Genomic DNA, 18,315 nt, shown 5'->3' with positions numbered 1-18,315 from the left:
ATCAATTATTAGTTTATATAATTAAGATCCATAAAACAAAGAATATTTTTATTTTGAATTTTTGAGACCTAATAAAACTAATAATGAAAAAAATCTATTTGGGCCCAAGCTCGGGTTGACATTCTTATCTTAGCTTCTGTCTTTATTTATATCCCTTTTTCGACCTTCCGTTTTCAATGACGCACATGTTTCATCAACAGTAAGCAGCGACTGATAATTTCATCATGGATAACAATCAAAAGAAGCGATCAGGGTTCTTTGCTAACTCGCCTTATGATCAACCAATGAATGTCCCAGGTATGTAATTAATCGTGTGCTAGAAGACTTGCAGAAGTATGAGTGATAAATAATTTTATGTAACATCATCATGATCATTATTGTTTATAAATAAAAGGTTTAAAAGCTTTATGTTACAACATATATGAAAAATGAAATCTCAATCAGACTGCAACAAATAACAGGAAGATCTGTAACAGAAGTGGTGTTTCCACTGGCTTGTAAGTTCCGTTGTCTACCCAAGTTCTGGGATATTGGACAAACTATAGTCGCCGTCAGCTGAAATTCGTAGCGGTTATCGCTAAAAATAATCTAAACTATCAATCGCGTTCACTCGAGATATAGTTTTTCACATTCCATTCATAAATTGCAAAAAGAAAAACCACTACTGACCTACTTTTTAGCTCACCTGGCCTAAAAGGCCAAGTGAGCTTTTCTCATCACTTGGCGTCCGGCGTCCGGCGTCGTCGTTAACTTTTACAAAAATCTTCTCCTCTGAAACTACTTGGCCACAATCATCATTGGGGTATCTAGTTTAAAAAATGTGTCCGGTGACTCGGCCAACCATCCAAGATGGCCGCCATGGCTAAAAATAGAACATAGGGGTAAAATGCAGTTTTTGGCCTATAACTCAAAAACCAAAGCATTTAGAGCAAATCTGACATGGGGAAGAATTGTTAAACAGGTGAAGATCTATCTGCCCTGAAATTTTCAGATGAATCAGATAACCCGTTGTTGGGTTGCTGGCCCTGAATTAGTAATTTTAAGGAAATTTTGCTGGTTTTTGGTTATTATCTTGAATATTATTATAGATAGAGATAAACAGTAAACAGCAATAATGTTCAGCAAAGTAAGATTAACAAATAAGTCAACAGGACTGAAATGGTCAGTTGACCCCTTTAGGAGTTATTGCCCTTAATAGTCAATTTTTAACCATTTTTCGTAAATCTTAGTAATATTTTACAAAAATCTTCTCCTCTGAAACTACTGGGCCAAATTAATCGAAACTTGGCCACAATCATGTTTTGGGTTAGTAGTTTGAAAAATGTGTCCGGTGACCCGGCCATCAAACCAAGATGGCCGCCATGGCTAAAAATAGAACATGGGGTAAAATGCAATTTTTGGCCTATAACTCAAAACCCAAAGCATTTAGAGCAAATCTGACATGAGGTAAAATTGTTACTAACATTTTCCACTGAAACTAATGGGCCAAGTTCATTATAGATAGAGATAATTTTAAGCAGCAAGAATGGTCAGTAAAGTAAGATGTACAAACACATCACCATCACCAAAACACAATTTTGTCATGAATCCATCTGCTTCCTTTAATATTCACATAGACCAAGGTGAGCGACACAGGCTCTTTAGAGCCTCTAGTTGAGTGATCGCACTGTAATAATCCTGACCTTCACATACACCTTATCGCTATTTGTCCGCCATTACTGGACATCACACAAGTTCCCGTAAAATTTTGACGTCATAAAAGAAAATATCTGACGCCACAATGGAAAAGAGATTGTTGTATGACGTCAAAAGTTCAAGCGGGACAGATTCTCGGGTCAAGCGGGAATAGCGATAAGGTGTATTTTCCAGAATGTTTTCCATTGTAATTCCGCCATCTTCGTTTCTATGAGGATCATTTGTTTACATATGACATTCGTCACTTACGCAGTTTCCTGAAATGTTCTTTTCATTGATGTGATAAGGTTTCCAGCGCTTTATGCAAATTTTATGAAATTGAACTCCACGGAAACACTTCCGGTAAAAACAATGGCGGATTTCACCATTCAAAATCATCTTGGAAAATGTGAAGGTCAGGATTATTACAGTGCGATCACTTAAAAGGTAGGTCAGTAGTGGTTTTTCTTTTTTCGATTTATGAATGGAATGTGAAAAACTATTATCTCGAGTGAACGCGATTGATAGTTTAGATTATTTTTACAGATAACAGCTACGAATTTCAGCTGACGGCGTCTATACACGTAAAACTGCAGTTAACATAAAGATGTTTATTTTAAAAGACATATATGGTTGAACATACTTACAATATAACATATATACTAAAATACGGAGGCGGCTAGTCTACTTGTTGTATAATGAAGGTTCCATATTTGTAAGCTAAACGGTATGAGCGTCTGCTCATTTCAAATCCTAAGTGTAGACTTCCCTGAACACGGGGAGTGACTTCATACTTATAGTTCCTGGGGACAACGAGCCTGGCTGGACAGGAAGTCAGGCACGTGCAAGAAGCAGGTGCTCTCGACAAGAATAATTACATGGCCGGTCTCTGGAGAAAGAGTTATGGAACTATAAATAATGCTAACATTAATAACCATGCACGTCAACAAGTAATCTTCAGTATTTCAAAGTTTTGGTACAACAGAAGAAGAAAAGAAACAGACCAGAATCGACCCATGAAATATTGTATCAATTCACACAATATTTTAACATGATAAATACATGTAACTTTGGATTATCTCCCTTTACATGACCCCACTATACTGGTCATCCCTTACCACTGTGACATCACAAGAGTAAATGTTTGACAACATAAATGATGTAAAGAAAAGGGATAATTATATCACGTAAATACATGTAACAGAAAACTTGCAAATTCCTATGTTTAAATTTTGCAGATTCTTTTAAAAACTATATAAACCAATAATATCAGATTATTACATGGCATTTTTCATATCGCATGTATTATCAGCCCTAAGTTCAATATCAGCCCAAGAGCCGCACGGCTTGAGGGCTGATAATACATGCGATATGAAAAATGACATGTTATGATCTTTTTATCATATGCTTCAACGATGGAGAAAAATCACAGATTCATATATTGATCCTTTTACCTGGTTCCCAATTAGAAGTTCACGGACGTCGGACCCCAAATTTAGTATATTCGATATGAAATCTTTCTATCATATATATGCCTCAACAGAGAAGAAAAACATTTAAATTTTGACGATACGACAAAAAAATTATTCAAAAATATACATAATGAACACTGTTTAGAAAAGTCAACTTTTTTGTAAAGTAACTTTCTAAATTATGTTTGAAACTTTTAAAAATTCATTTATTTAATAATTTGATTGGTTTTTTTTTTTTTTGTTCTTTTTAATTATTTTACAAAATATACTTTTCAGTATCCAAATAACTGTTTTGTACACTACTTTGTAATGTTTTTCAGTGAAAACGTAGCATTGAGGTGTATTTTCCGGAATTTACAGAGTTTCATCGGAATGCCATGCGATAACATTACGGAAAGGCATGTGATAACACTCGAGGCATGTGATAAACTTTTCATATCAGCCCGCTAAGCACCAATTCGAAAAATATGGAATTTACTTTAATTTAATGCTATTATCATACAGTAAAAATCATATAACAGGCTATTATTTGAACTTGGAATTATTTTTAATTATGGAATTTGCTTGTTTTCTTGTTATTGAAATTTTTAATAAATTCCATGTTTATTGTGTACTGAAATGTTCTGTGCTGCGCACAAGCCAAGGCTTTCTATTACAAAGAAAATAGTTTATTTTCAATAGAATGTACTGTGCCGTGCACAACACTATCTAACCAAAATACATTTTATGGAAAGTGTTATTAACCGCTCAAAAGATTATAATACCAAATAAACATGGAATTAATTAAAAATTTTAAACACAAGAAATTATGCAAATTCCATAATTAAAAATAATTCCAAGTTCAAATAATAGCCTGTTATATGTTATTTAGTCTAAGTATATGATAAGATCTATGTATTGTGCACTTTATCACATTTAATGTTAAGTAAGAATTCCTTCTTTATCTTTACAGTCACATCTGGACCTGCTGGGAGTATAATGTCGCCATACATGAACTTTGATCCAAAGTATTTGCCAGTAAGTGTTACATCTTTGCCAGGCAATAAATAACAGAATTAGTTAGGCAACCAGGGTTCTCGCTAAGACGCGTATACGCGTCCTGGACGCATGGAAATCAAGCTGGACGCGTCATTTTTGAAACACGTGAGTCCCTGGGACGCGTCCTCGTTTTATCCCCTGAGTCCCAGACACATCGTTTTCCATAGAAGATTCTTGATTCCGACATTGTTTTGACAGGAAACTATACCGGAAGTTGACATTTTTATGATATGCGCGGAACAATATTTTTGTTGACTGATACGATTTTTTAAAAATTAAACGTATTTCATACTAAAATTTCATAATTCTATTCAAAATGATAAATAAATATGATAAAGTTACCTATAACTTTATCGATTTTGTAATTTTACGAGTATTTGAAATGCTTGACTACTTCCACGTGTTGAACATCACGTACTTATCGATTGAAACATAGAAAGTAAAATATTTATGTGAACTTGAAAGCAAATAATAAAATATTTCGTTAATGATTCTTGGTGTATAAAATATGTCATAAAACAGTGTAGATTTAAAAAAAATACGGATGAGAATAATTCTACTTGTCTTAGAATGATGTAACAATTTTCTCGTATTGTGCATGTTGAACATCACGATCGTAAACAAAGGTAAAAATTGTTTGGAAAATCCGAATAAAACAATTAAAATATAATCACTATTTACCCAAGCTCATTATGTTGAACAGAGTTCACTTTATAGTTGCTTGCTTTTATTAAATATAATGATAATTATCGTGATTCAAACATCAAAGTGATTATTAACTCAGTGATTAAATTAATTAAAATTAATTAATAATAATTAATATGAACTATGTTCATACAATCGAAATTTCTTATAAATACTGGCTTGACCAACAAAATCATATCAGTATCAAAATGAGCCAGTCAAAGTTAAAGTCCTCAGTGAGCAGATTTCAACCAGGACGGACGTCTTTTTTCCGGTGCTCCTACAGATTGCATATAAGTATCTCTTATATCTATTACATTTAACCTTTTTTTGAAAAAGTCCGATTTATTATTTGATAATAAATGAAATTTGTCTATTGGATTATATACAAGATATATATTAAAGTCAAAATTATATATCATAACAAACTTTAACTTTATCGTAGGTGAGCTCAAGTCACTGTAAATCCGGTTATTTGTCATTTAAGTCACATTAGTTGTGACAAGGGCAAATATTGGAAATGGCTAATGCAATTGATAGAGAAAACAAAGATACAGAATCGGTTACTTCTGAAAATGATGTTTTATTTAGAAAATATTTGGAAAACGATACCACTATTATGAGAAATAACACCCTAGTCATATATGTTGACGAGTCCAATAGCGATTTCCAGAAGGAAACAGCTGAGCAAATAAACACAAGAGATGTCTTGTTCACTCTCCAATTCTCTGTAAACATTACTGACCTTATAGTATGCTTTCAAAAATCAGGGAAAAGTAGTTACCTGGAAACATGCCAGGACGAACATTCTCTAGAAACATTCTTAAATGAATTTCAGACTTTTGTTGTAAATGACACCACCTTTAGATCAAGGCGTGCAGAACCTTTAAATCTAGGTCTAAAAGATTACATTGATGTGATTGTTTTTGGCCTCCCATTCGAAATAAAACCAATGGCAGTAAGGTCAAAATTTGAGATTTATGGAGAAATCCAAAAACTTATATCTCCGAGCTTCAAAGAGTTCCCTAATATACAATCAGGAGTGAGAATTGTGCGTATGAAAAAGCTATACCGACAAATCCCAAAAAACTATACATTAAAGGTCAGTCAGTGTCAATTAAATATGAAGGTCAACCACAGGGAAAGAAGTGTTACTCTTGTGGTGACCACGGTCATGTCTCAAAAGAGTGTCCGCAAAATTTTCCGGTCCCAGATTTCATACCAGTTCCTTGCTTGAAATGTGGGAAAAAAGACCACACGGAACTTCAATGTACAAATCAACCCATGCTAGAGCACAAGGACAAAAATGAAAACAATGTGGAAAATAAAATTTCCGATTCAGTTTTTCAGCCAAACCCGAATGTCTTAAATTCTCTTGCTAAATTTGGAAATGGGTTTAACTTTGACTTCACATTGAGTGAAAAGACGCAAATTTCGGGGAAATCTACTAAAGCAGATGGGCATCCAGAGGGTCAAGAAAAAACAAAAGATTTAGATAAGGATAAAACAAAAGGCACACCGTCTTTTAAAACTAGTAAGGGCGAGAGGGCAAAGACAGGTGATGAGATTGTAGCCCGTATGTCGTCGTCGAACAAACCTTATTCTGAGGCTGTCAAAGAGGGTTGCGACATAGTGGGTGATAAAGTTCCCCTACCAAAACGAAAATCTTTAAGTGCAAAGAGAGTTGATAAAAATAAAGAAAAAGACAAAACAAAAAGTTCGGAAAGAGAAAAGGACCAGGAAAAAAAGAGAAACCGAGATAGACTAAGTATTGAGAGTTCTGTTCAAACGGGGAAAGATCAAAAACTAGCAAAGACTCAGACGCAAAAAAGCAGTAACATTAGTCCTGCAAATTCTAAACCCCCTCCCACATAACTCTTAAAATGTCTAATTATAACAATCACTCTCATATATTGATAATATGTTTACTGTATTTTTCATATATAATTACATTAATATGCTTCTTTTTACATTGAACATTAAAAATGGTTTTGAAAACAAAATTTATGAAATATTAGATGATAATAGAAATATAGACATCATCTGTTTACAGGAAACTGGTTATATGTCGCCAGATGTTATACAAGATATAAAACAAAAATTTAATAAAAATGTAGACTTTTCAAATGGTGTAAGTAGATCTACAGGTGTCATAACAATAGTAAATAAAGATTTAAAACTTTTTAAATCTCATAGGGTTCCAACACCGCTAAAAGGTAGACTAATCCACAATAGCTACGTCTATAATGATACTGTCATAAATCTTCTGAACCTTTATGCACCACAATGTGGTTTGAGGGAGGAACAACGATTATTTTATGACATTCTACTAAACTATGTCTCAAATGTAGAACAATATAGTTCAAAAAATAAATATATATTGACTGGAGATTTTAATTTCATAGAAGACAAAATAGATTCAAATAACATGAATTGTAGACTTAACAAATATATACTTGATAAATTTAAAAGTATCAAAGATACTATGAAAATTAAAGATGTTTATAGAGAAATCCATAAAGACAAGGCAAATTTTACATGCTACAACATCTCTGGTTCGCGTACTAGAATTGACAGGTTTTATGCAGATAATGAATTTATTAATAAAATAAGTGAAATTAAACATATTCCATATAAAAAGTCAGATCATAAAATGGTTCAGATTAACATACAATATAAACGGCAAAAATGGGGTCGTGGGTTTTGGAAAATGAATAATAGTCTTCTTGAAAATGAAAAATATACCGTATTAATATCAAATATTATCAAACAATGGAAAGAAGATAAACTGAAATATGACCCTCTAAAAGGTTGGGACCTCTTAAAAAAACAAATAAAAGAAACAACAATAAATTTCTCAAGGGTTCAAGCAAAAATTAGTAAATCAAAGTTGAATAAGTTATATGACTCACTTTTAGCCGAAGAAGCAAAACCCTCTCAAAACTGCTCTATAATAAATACAATTAAGGACGAAATAATAGCAATTGAAACAAAAGAGAAAATAGGTACATTAATCAGATCACGTGAGTGTTTTTATAAAGAAGATATAAAAAATATCGAAATCTTTAAAATAGCAGAAGAAAAAAGAGGCACAAAGAAGGAAATAAAATCATTACTAGATAAAAACAATAAAGCTACTGACGATAAAAATTCAATATTACAAATAATTCTAGATTTTTATTCTGAGCTATATACCTCTGATGGCTTTAATGATCAAGAGGTTGATGAATATCTAGGGAAAATAGAATTAAATGAATTAAAAGAAGAAGATTGGTCAGTTTTAAACCAATTTATAAGCAAAGAAGAATGTCTAAATAATATTAAAGATTTCGAAAACAATAAATCCCCAGGTATAGATGGCTTAGGTAAAGAGTTTTATCTAAAATTTTGGAATGTAATTGGGGATGAAGTTGTTGAAATTGTAAATAATATATACTTAAAAGGGGAATTAACCGAAACAATGAAAATGGGTATAATCACATTAAATTATAAAAATAAAGGGGATAAAAAAGACCTAAAACAATGGAGACCTATAAGCTTATTATGCTTTGATTATAAATTAATCACAAAAACTTTAGCTAAAAGATTATCTAAAGTAATAAATAAACTAGTTGATATAAAACAAACAGGAGCTGGCGAAGAAAAAAATATTTTTGATAATATTATCTCGATTTCAGACATTTTCGACCATATGAATTTGAACGATATAAAAGGTTTTTTAATAAATTTTGACCAAGAAAAAGCATTCGACAAGATTAAACATGAATTTCTTATTAAAGTTTTAAAGAAAATGAACCTACCAGTAGAATTCGTAAGATGGATTAAGATACTATATAAAGATATAAAAAGTAAAATACAAGTCAATGGTCAGTTAACAGAAGAAATTTTAATTACAAGATCAGTTAGACAAGGCTGTCCGCTCTCTATGAATTTATATGCCTTAGCTATTGAAACACTGGCAAGCTCAATAAGAAGAAATAAAAACATAAAAGGCATTAACATTCCAAATTTAAAAGATCCAATAAAACTTTTCCAACATGCTGATGATTGTACAACAATAACAACAGATATTAAAGATTATATCTTATTTATGAATGAATTTGAAAAATTTGGAAAAGCATCAGGAGCAAAGATAAATAAAAACAAAACAGAAATATTAAATATTTGTAATGCCCCAGAAGAAGACGCTTGTTTAAAACTTTTAACAAAGGAGAGCGTAAAAACACTGGGCATTTGGTTTGGTAAGTCCAGTCAAAGTTGGCTACCCATTATTCATAGTATAGGAAATACAGTAAAAAAAATGGGAAAATAGAAAGCTAAATTTTAAACATAAACTTATTGTTATAAATACCTATATCATAAGTAAAATCTTATTTGTTGCTAGAGTTGTGTCCCCTTTACCTGAATATATCACACAAATAAATAGATATATTTACACTTTCTTTTGGGGAAGGAGTAACTCTGAATATATAAATAGAAAGTCTCTATCACAAATGTATGATAGAGGTGGACAACAAATACCGTATATAAATCTGAAAATAGATGCCATGCTTCTCCAAAGAGCAACTTGTTTTTTACAAGGAAATACTTCTGTTTGGACATGTTTTATGATATATTACTTAGGTTACACATTAAGGGAGTTTAATGCAGAATTAGGAAATAATAAATATCAACATACTATGATCTTACCAAGAGTTTATACAAAATTAAAAGCTCTCTTAATAAATCATAAGAATAAAATTGATCTACAAAGTATAAACCCCAAAAATATTTATAAGAAAATTCTCGAAATTGATAATCATAAACATAAAATTGAAATAAAGTTTAGCTATGTCGATTTTACAGATATATGGAGTAATATTAGGAATATCAAAAGCAATTACCAGCAAGATTTTATTTATAGAGTTGTGCATAATGCTCTTCCTACTAAAGATAATCAAAAAAGACGAAATTATAGTAACGTTTTTCCGATATGCTTTTTCTGTAACTCGGAAAATGAAACACTAAATCATTTACTGCTACATTGTAAAAAATTAAGACTATTCCGAAAATATATAAATGACTTCATTAGAATAGAAATAAATGATGAAACTTTTGTTTTAAATGAATTACACTGTTTGTTATTTAACATACCACAGGAACTATTCCCATCTATGTATGCATATGTTTATTCAATTTATCAAATTAGTTATGTAAACAATTCAGGTGGTTTAATTCATACTCTTAACACCACATTTCATAGAAATAGAGATATATATTTAGATAAAAACAATATTACTTAGTAAAATATGTTACTTATTGTTATAATTTGTGTGTATATGTTATATATTTTATTTCCAATAAAATACTTTTAATGTTCGGAGCACAATGATGACAAAATTTTGGCCACATATACCTCTTCCACCAACATGAGAATGAAGGTTGAGGCCTGCATCCCAATATTTTTGATGATGAATAAATTGTTTTTATTGGTTAAATATAGCTTTGTTAACTCACTAGACATCTGTTAATAAATAAAGCACAAACCCAGCTTCTTTCTATGCATATATGTTCATCACTCTTTAACAGCTATTAATTATTAATATTATATACTAATCATATTACTGTATGAGTAAAAAGTTAAGTCATATTGTGATTATCGTTTTAAAATTGTCTTCCAAACCCTTCAGTCTGAGTGCTCATTTAAAAAAAAAAAAAAAAAAAAAAAAAAAAAAAAAAAAGTTAAAGTCCTTCTTTAAAAGAAAACCTGATGACATTGAATCATCAGTACCAAGTAAAAGACCAACACAACACAACCCTGAGATGTTAAACCACTTCAAGGACAGTCTACCAATAGATGTTGATAGAGCAACATCCAACTACCTAGATCTGAAACTACTACTTCGCCAACAGAAATCTCTCACCCTTCAACAGATGGCCACTCAAATTCTTAACAACTACTCAGATGAATATCCAGACTTTGCTTTACTATATGAACTTTTACTTGTTTCTCCTGTAACCAGTGTAGCATGTGAAAGAGGTTTCTCCTGCCAGAACAGAATAAAGACAAAACTAAGATCAAGACTCCAACCAGAGACAGTATCCAAACTGATGAGAGTTCAACAAGATGGACCAGCACTAGATGACTTCAACCCATCATCCTCACTGACAAAGTTCCTTGACCAAAGAAACAGAAGAAAATAAAGATATTGTGATAGACTTTCAAAATGAACAAAAGTGTTTCAATTATTGTATTGTGTAACTGTTATTGTGAAATATATGTACATATTAACTGTTGTATGTTTTATCTATGTAGTGCTTCTTTAGTCTAAAATGTAGTGCTTTTATATATCTGCTTTGTGTTTTATTAATGATCTATAGTGCTTTTATAATAAATGCTTTATTGTGTATGTACTGTAGTGCCTTTTAAATGCCTGATATACATGTTGTAGTGAACAATATCAAGATACAATAACATGATTTATTATCAGATATAATAAAAATTATCAATCTAACACGCATCGTTCCAGTTTTATTTTTTCATATTTCTTCATATTGAGACACAAAAAATTACATGCATCCTGGACTCATCAAAATCTGCTGGGACTCACCATTTCTAAAAGTGATGAGTCCCAGGACTCACCATGAAAAATTCCTAGTGAGAACCCTGGGCAACTGCACCTCATTTCCTGTTTACATTCATCATGTTCATTCTTTGTAAACTTGAATGTCGGTGAAATGAAACTGCATGACATTCTTTCTCTGGAAACTGTTGGATTTAATGTACAAGATATTGGTATTCTTTTATTTAAAGCAGGACGAGGTTTATGGTCAATGACAGGACATTTTGCAGTTACTTATTTGATGAATTCAGCAGATTTGTTGTTGAAACATCAACTGCCGTTAGGCATTCATGGTAAAAAAAAATCAACAACACTATTGAAAATTACATTAATATTACATGCAAGAGCATAGGGGACTTGGAAGTAGAAACATATTTTGAATTCTGTTAACAGGTCAGAACTGAAAATATTCCAGGAGATCTTTAACCATGTTGCCAGATTAAAAAAACAAACTTATTGTAAAATGGCGACCAAAAGTGCATTTGATCATGTTGATTAAAGGCTTTTTATGTCTTTCATACAATTGTATATTGAAAACACAAAAGTTTACTTATTTTAGAATTGTTTGGTATGCTGTGTTTTAAGGACACCAGACCAAAGTAACAACAAAGTCTAGTATTTGTATGCATAATGATACTCTTAAAATACGTCAACAACTAAGACTGATGGGGGAGGGGTCTACGAAAAATATTTAGGCAAAAAAACTTAGACTGATGAAGTTGATAATTGTTAGGATTCAAGTTATTTATACATGTATATTTAATTAAGCTAAACCTGTTTATTTTATAGACCAAGGATGATGGCTTTATTTTCCCCGAGGGTGCTGGTCGACAACGAGGAAGATTTGAAATGGCGTTTGCACAAATTGGAGGATCAATCTTTGCAGGTATTTCATTGTTTTATCACAGGTAAAACTGAATAAAGTGTTAATAACTTAATAGGTAGTTTTGTTTGTAATTTTCATGTTAAATTTTAAAGACCTGAAAGAGTTTATGTACATGTAAATACTTCATTTGCTTGATTAGATATAAAAACAAAATTAATCTAATAATAATTAATATACCAATTCTGAGTTTTTTTACTTAATCTGGAAAGCAAATGTTTGTTCTGAGTCATTTCAATTCAGGAAAAAATCAAGAATAATGAAATCATTTTTGAGTTAGTGGAACAAATGTCGTAGAATGTCAATTTAGCGGCAAAACAATAATGCATATGTATTAAGCTGTATATTTTAGAAGTTAGAAGACCTGATTGCTTAATACTTGATATAAAGATCCCTTTTGTTTCTATCTGTCACTTGTAACTTCTTTATCATGCAATCAAAAATAAGAAGATTTCTTCCTAATTTTCATGTTTCAAGCAATTATAATGTGTATAGTTGTCATGAATTTCTCACTCATTATAAAAGGTTTTATTTTCTCGTTTTTGCTCGTTCCTCATTCTGATAATACTAGAATGGAAAAATATGTATTGAATATATTTAAGGAATGACTAATATTTTTTCTGTCTATGGAGAAATAACATAAAAAATTTGGTGCACACTGAATAACGCGGTGCACACTGAATAACGCGCGTAGCAGGTTATTTAACAGTGTGCACCACATTTTTTATGTTTTTTCGAATAGACAGAAAAAATAGTACAGTCATTTCTTATAATTTAATTCTAAATTCCATTTTAAATCGTAGAAAACCATGAAAAAACGTTGATGATGTCACGGTCACATGACTAAATTATGTCTATGGGCTCATAACAAAATAACGCCAGCCAATCAGAAGACGTGTTACATCCAAAATTAAATTATTAACATATGTTAAGGTATTGTGGATTTATTTATTTTTCGTGGATTAAAGAAAACTTTATAAAATATGTCATTGGTTGACTTGAATCCATGAAAATTGGTATGAGTTTACAGTATAAACAATAATAAAGTCCATTCCAAAAAATGTCTTTAGTCAAATACATATTTTTCTCTTTTGAAAGTAGAAATAGTACAGGTAACCATGCCAGCAATGCCATCTGGTAAATGACATCTTAAAGAGATTGAAGAAAAAAAACAAGTTTTCATGTCATTATTAATGTAATAAATGTTGGATTTAAATTAAAGAAGATTGATGTATACATATATTTAAATAACAAACATGTTTGGAATTGATTTTTTCATTTTGTTTTAATTTCAAAGAGCAAACACAAGGATAAAGATAAAAATACAAACTACATAAGACACACATGACAAACCCTGATGTGTTAAGCTCTTTATTTCCTTGAGTCTAAAATAATTTAGATAAACTTATAAAGCAAAATTTATAAAAGAAGAAATACATATATAGATACCTTAACTGTTTTAACTTTTATTTGATAAATAATTGAATATACCTGTTTTATTTTCAGGTGGAGCAGCGGGTGGCATGAATGGTATTTACACTGGTTACAGAGAGATTAAAGGAGCTACAGACATGTCAACCGCCGTAAAGAGAACACAGTAAGTGTTATATATGACATTGACATGACCTTCAGAGTGTTATAATAGATGTTTTATATGTACATCAGCCCCATAGGGTATATAATAAAAAGGAGCAATACTTTTGACCCTTCTATAGCTATAACTTGCTAGTTGAATTTGAAGTGAACCTTTATCTGATCAATCTGGTTTCAAATTTAAAAATGAAAATAAATTGTGATAGTATTTTATTAATGTTATATAGATGTAGAAGTGATGGTATTCAGCACAAGACGTATATTATATCACAGGTGTTTTCTTTAAATATATATACAAAGGGAGACAATTCATTCTTAGTTATCTTAATTTATGAACAGTTGACAATATTCACAAGTTTACTAAACTGTTGGTCAAGACAAATTTAAACTACAAAATTAAGTCAGAAATCTCCAGAATAGAAAGAGACATTTTACTAATTCACATAATACTCAAAAAGGATACCATGGATACCAGGAATAGCTAAAAACATTAGGCATTTCAGGGTCACACACCTGTATCGACTCCGTTTTCTCGAGAAAAAAGATAAGATGCACAAACAAAATCAAGACAACTACAAAATATGTTTGGTTCAAATTTTTTAAAGGAAGCTTTATATATAGCTAGCTAAGGTAGACAAAACTGTTTGTTGAAAAATGTATTTTCCTTTCTAGACTTGGAGAGAGAGTTTCATAAAAATGAATGAAATGTTCATAAAGAAATAATTTAATGTAATGAATTCCTTGGAAAATGGATGTACAGCTTTTTGCTATCAAGTCTGAATGGCTGGCTCACAGCATATATTAATTACTGCTTTTTATTTTACAGGATGTTAAATTTTATAGGTAAAAGAGGAGCAGCTTCAGCACAGTCAGTAGGTGTAATAGGTAGGTTGATTATTTTTATGTTATTACCCTACTTTTACCCTGGAATGAGCAGAGTCACTAGGGGGCATTTTATGTAACCTCATCCCCTAATCAGCTTTTGGAAAGGTGTTAACTGTTGAGACAAGTTATCTTTTGACACATTTCAAGAAATTTTGTTAGGCATAGAGTGAATGTTTTACCCCCTACCTGGGATTCCGTAAGAAATTTGTCCTAAAATTAATTACAGAATAATTTTCTCTGACCTTCGCAACAAATCTGTTAAAGTACTTGTAAGTCACACACATTTCAGTTTAAACCCTTACTTATGATCAATTCTAATTGAAATATTTTTTGTGAAAAGAGTCGCAGTATCCAGCTGTTCCTGTGTTATAGTTCTTTCGAACTATTCAGTCAATGCTTTTGGAATTTAAATATGTAGTTACTGTGACAATGTGTGATGACTAAATAGAGGTCTGTTTGGATGTGGCAATTTTCTTGTTTCCCTTTTGAGAGTAATGGTTCTTTATTGATAAGAAAACAACACATTAGGTCATTTCTGTTCAATTACTTTTTCAGAACCTTTCATCAATTACTTGTCAAATATTGAACTGATAAAATTGAGAATGGAAATGGGGAATGTGTCAAAGAGACAACAACCCGACCAAATAAAAAACAACAGCAGAGGGTCACCAACAGGTCTTCAATGTAGCGAGAAATTCCCGCACCCGGAGGCGTCCTTCAGCTGAACATTGTTACTGATATAAAAAAAATGGCAATTGTCACTTATTATTTGAGGGTGCTGCACATTGTTTTGGAAAATAAGTTAAGATCTTTGAAATAAATACTTTTCAAGTTTTGATTTGTGATTATTGACTAAATGGAAGTCATATTTTTCAACCACTGTCAGCTTTTTCTGCTATTAAATATATATATATATATATATAAAGAATATGGCCATTAAATGCTTTAACAATGACACTTTTAGATATGTTTATATATAATATAAAGAATAGGCTCTATATATAATAATGGTAATCATACTCCATTATGCACCATGACTAAACATCTAGGAACAGATAATTTAACTCCTCTCCATCACACATATGGTACAGGATTTATACAGTTTTATAAGTATTAAGATTATGGTGTTCTCTATTTGTAGCTTTGTTGTACAGTTTATTTGTTGTGGGATTACAGTGGCGAAGTATTAAGATTTAGATGTTTTCTGTTTCAGCTTTGTTGAACAGTTTATTTGTTGTGGGATTACAGTGGCGAAGTATTAGGATTTAGATGTTTTCTGTTTCAGCTTTGTTGTACAGTTTATTTGTTGTGGGATTACAGTGGCGAAGTATTAGGATTTAGATGTTTTCTGTTTCAGCTTTGTTGTACAGTTTATTTGTTGTGGGATTACAGTGGCGAAGTATTAGGATTTAGATGTTTTCTGTTTCAGCTTTGTTGTACAGTTTATTTGTTGTGGGATTACAGTGGCGAAGTATTAAGATTTAGATGTTTTCTGTTTCAGCTTTGTTGTACAGTTTATTTGTTGTGGGATTACAGTGGCGAAGTATTAGGATTTAGATGTTTTCTGTTTCAGCTTTGTTGTACAGTTTATTTGTTGTGGGATTACAGTGGCGAAGTATTAAGATTTAGATGTTTTCTGTTTGTAGCTTTGTTGTACAGTTTATTTGGTGTTGGATTACAGTTAGCACGAGGTGAAGATGACGAATACAATACAATAACAGCAGCGACTGCTACCGGTCTTCTATACAAATCTGCAGGTAAGGACAGGTCCAGCAAATACTCAAAATCTTAGTAAAAATATCACACTACCAGATATATTTTATTTTCTTCTTAACATCTAAAAAATACTGAAAATTCAAAAAGGAAAGTCTGTAATCAAATGTCAAAATGAAAAGCTCAAACATGTCAAACGAATGGAGAACAACTGTCATATTCCTTACTTGGAACAGGCATTATTTTATGTAGAAAATGTTTGATTAAACCTGGTTTTAAAGCTTGCTAAACCTCTCAATTGTATGAAAGCTGCATAAAATTTAATTATATTGACAATTGTGTGTGAACAAAACAAATTGACATTATAGGTCTAAATGTCTAAAGTACAAAACAACCCTTTTCACACTCTGTTATTTTTATCAGCTTTTTGCATAAACATGACGGTTAAATGAATACTTATTCATGATATTTAATATTTAAAACTGATTTTCCTCTATTACTGTAAACCAACTTATTTTCGCGAGCGATTTATTTTCGTGACTTTCGCGAGGAGAAAAATAACGCGAATATAAATCGTCGCGAATAAGTAAATCGTTATTAATCTACATCAAGTAAATAAGAAAATCGTGAATTTTAAAAGGCGCGAAATGGACTAGAATTGGTAAAACGCGAAATAAAGTATCCGCGAAAATAAGTTGGTTTACAGTATTCAATTTGACTGTTTAAGAAAGAGGCTTTAAAATTTTGATTTAATAAAAATTAAAAATTAAAATATGTTAAAGTTCATCAAATTATTATTTATATTTTCCAGGTGGACCGCGGAAGTCCTTAATAGGAGGAGGAGTTGGACTTGGTATAGCAGCAGCTTATGTTTTATTTATGAAATCAGACACTTTCAAATCATACATGACCAGAAGTAGATAGAACTGTCAACAAAAATGAATGGGTGTATATGTGTATGGTGTTGTAAATACATGAGTTTATGATGTGTATGGTGTAGTGTATACATGTGTGGATGTATGTATATGTGTGGTGTATACATATGTGTGTATGTATTATTTTCATGTGTGAATGAATGCAAGTTGTGTATGTATGATTGATATGAGATATGTGTTTTTAAAAAGTTTATAACTAAACTGTACTTGATGTAAGGAATTTTGAATGAATTCTTTATTGTCAAATAAGTAAAATATGATACTTGTTAAAGATTAACTTGAACTGTTGTCTTTTACTCTGTAGAATAAAGATATTTAACACGTTTAAATCTCAGTACTACTCTAAACTCCAAGCAGAAGATTATCAGTAATTTGTAAATGTTAAGATTTCCATAAAGTTTTATGTATCAATTGTTTAGGTAAAACCTGTAAATAAATGTGATATAAGATTGTTGTTTAGAATAATATTTACCTGATCTCTCTCTCTCTCTCTCCATAGTGAAATAGAATCAAATAAATGATGATGAAAGAATCAGTTACTTATTCATGTCCTGGATACTTACCGTTGGTATTTAAGCAAACAACAAGTTGTCTATCAATAATTATTGATTTGGATGAGATTTTAATTTGTTATGATATCTTCTATTTCATTTATAAGTTGTATTGAAATTTCTATGAACTTATTAAAGAGGATATTCATGATTGTTTCTATATATTGCTAATTTCTGAACTTAAGAATGAACATAAAAACTTCAGTCAATACATTGAATTTTCAAAGAGCAGCTACAAATCATTTTCCTGGAGATTTGCTAATTGGATAAGTCTATTAAAAGTAG

The 18,315-nt window shown here is 31.1% G+C and overlaps 1 protein-coding gene across 1 annotated transcript; it reads left to right on the top strand.

Moving 5' to 3' along the window:
* Positions 1-149: 149 nt before the first annotated feature.
* Positions 150-18,011, top strand: LOC139487432 (mitochondrial import inner membrane translocase subunit Tim23-like). Its single transcript, XM_071272212.1, has 7 exons — positions 150-297; positions 4,099-4,163; positions 12,260-12,356; positions 13,860-13,950; positions 14,773-14,831; positions 16,478-16,588; positions 17,356-18,011. The coding sequence occupies exons 1-7, from the start codon at positions 225-227 to the stop codon at positions 17,466-17,468; spliced, it is 609 nt and encodes a 202-aa protein (XP_071128313.1). The 5' UTR covers positions 150-224; the 3' UTR covers positions 17,469-18,011.
* The last annotated feature ends 304 nt before the right edge of the window (positions 18,012-18,315 follow it).

Source organism: Mytilus edulis, chromosome 9, assembly GCF_963676685.1.
Source record: "Mytilus edulis chromosome 9, xbMytEdul2.2, whole genome shotgun sequence".
Lineage (NCBI taxonomy): Eukaryota > Metazoa > Mollusca > Bivalvia > Mytilida > Mytilidae > Mytilus > Mytilus edulis.
The sequence above is the reverse complement of the archived record's forward strand: the minus strand, read 5'-3'. Positions and strand labels throughout refer to the sequence as shown.

What these genes read in the sequence shown, in the direction of transcription:
- LOC139487432 (XM_071272212.1), top strand. Translation starts at nt 225, where the DNA reads ATGGATAACAATCAAAAGAAGCGATCAGGGTTCTTTGCTAACTCGCCT. An exon ending in TCAACCAATGAATGTCCCAG is followed by an intron (nt 298 to 4,098) that starts GTATGTAATTAA and finishes TTATCTTTACAG; the next exon opens with TCACATCTGGACCTGCTGGG. An exon ending in TTGATCCAAAGTATTTGCCA is followed by an intron (nt 4,164 to 12,259) that starts GTAAGTGTTACA and finishes TTTATTTTATAG; the next exon opens with ACCAAGGATGATGGCTTTAT.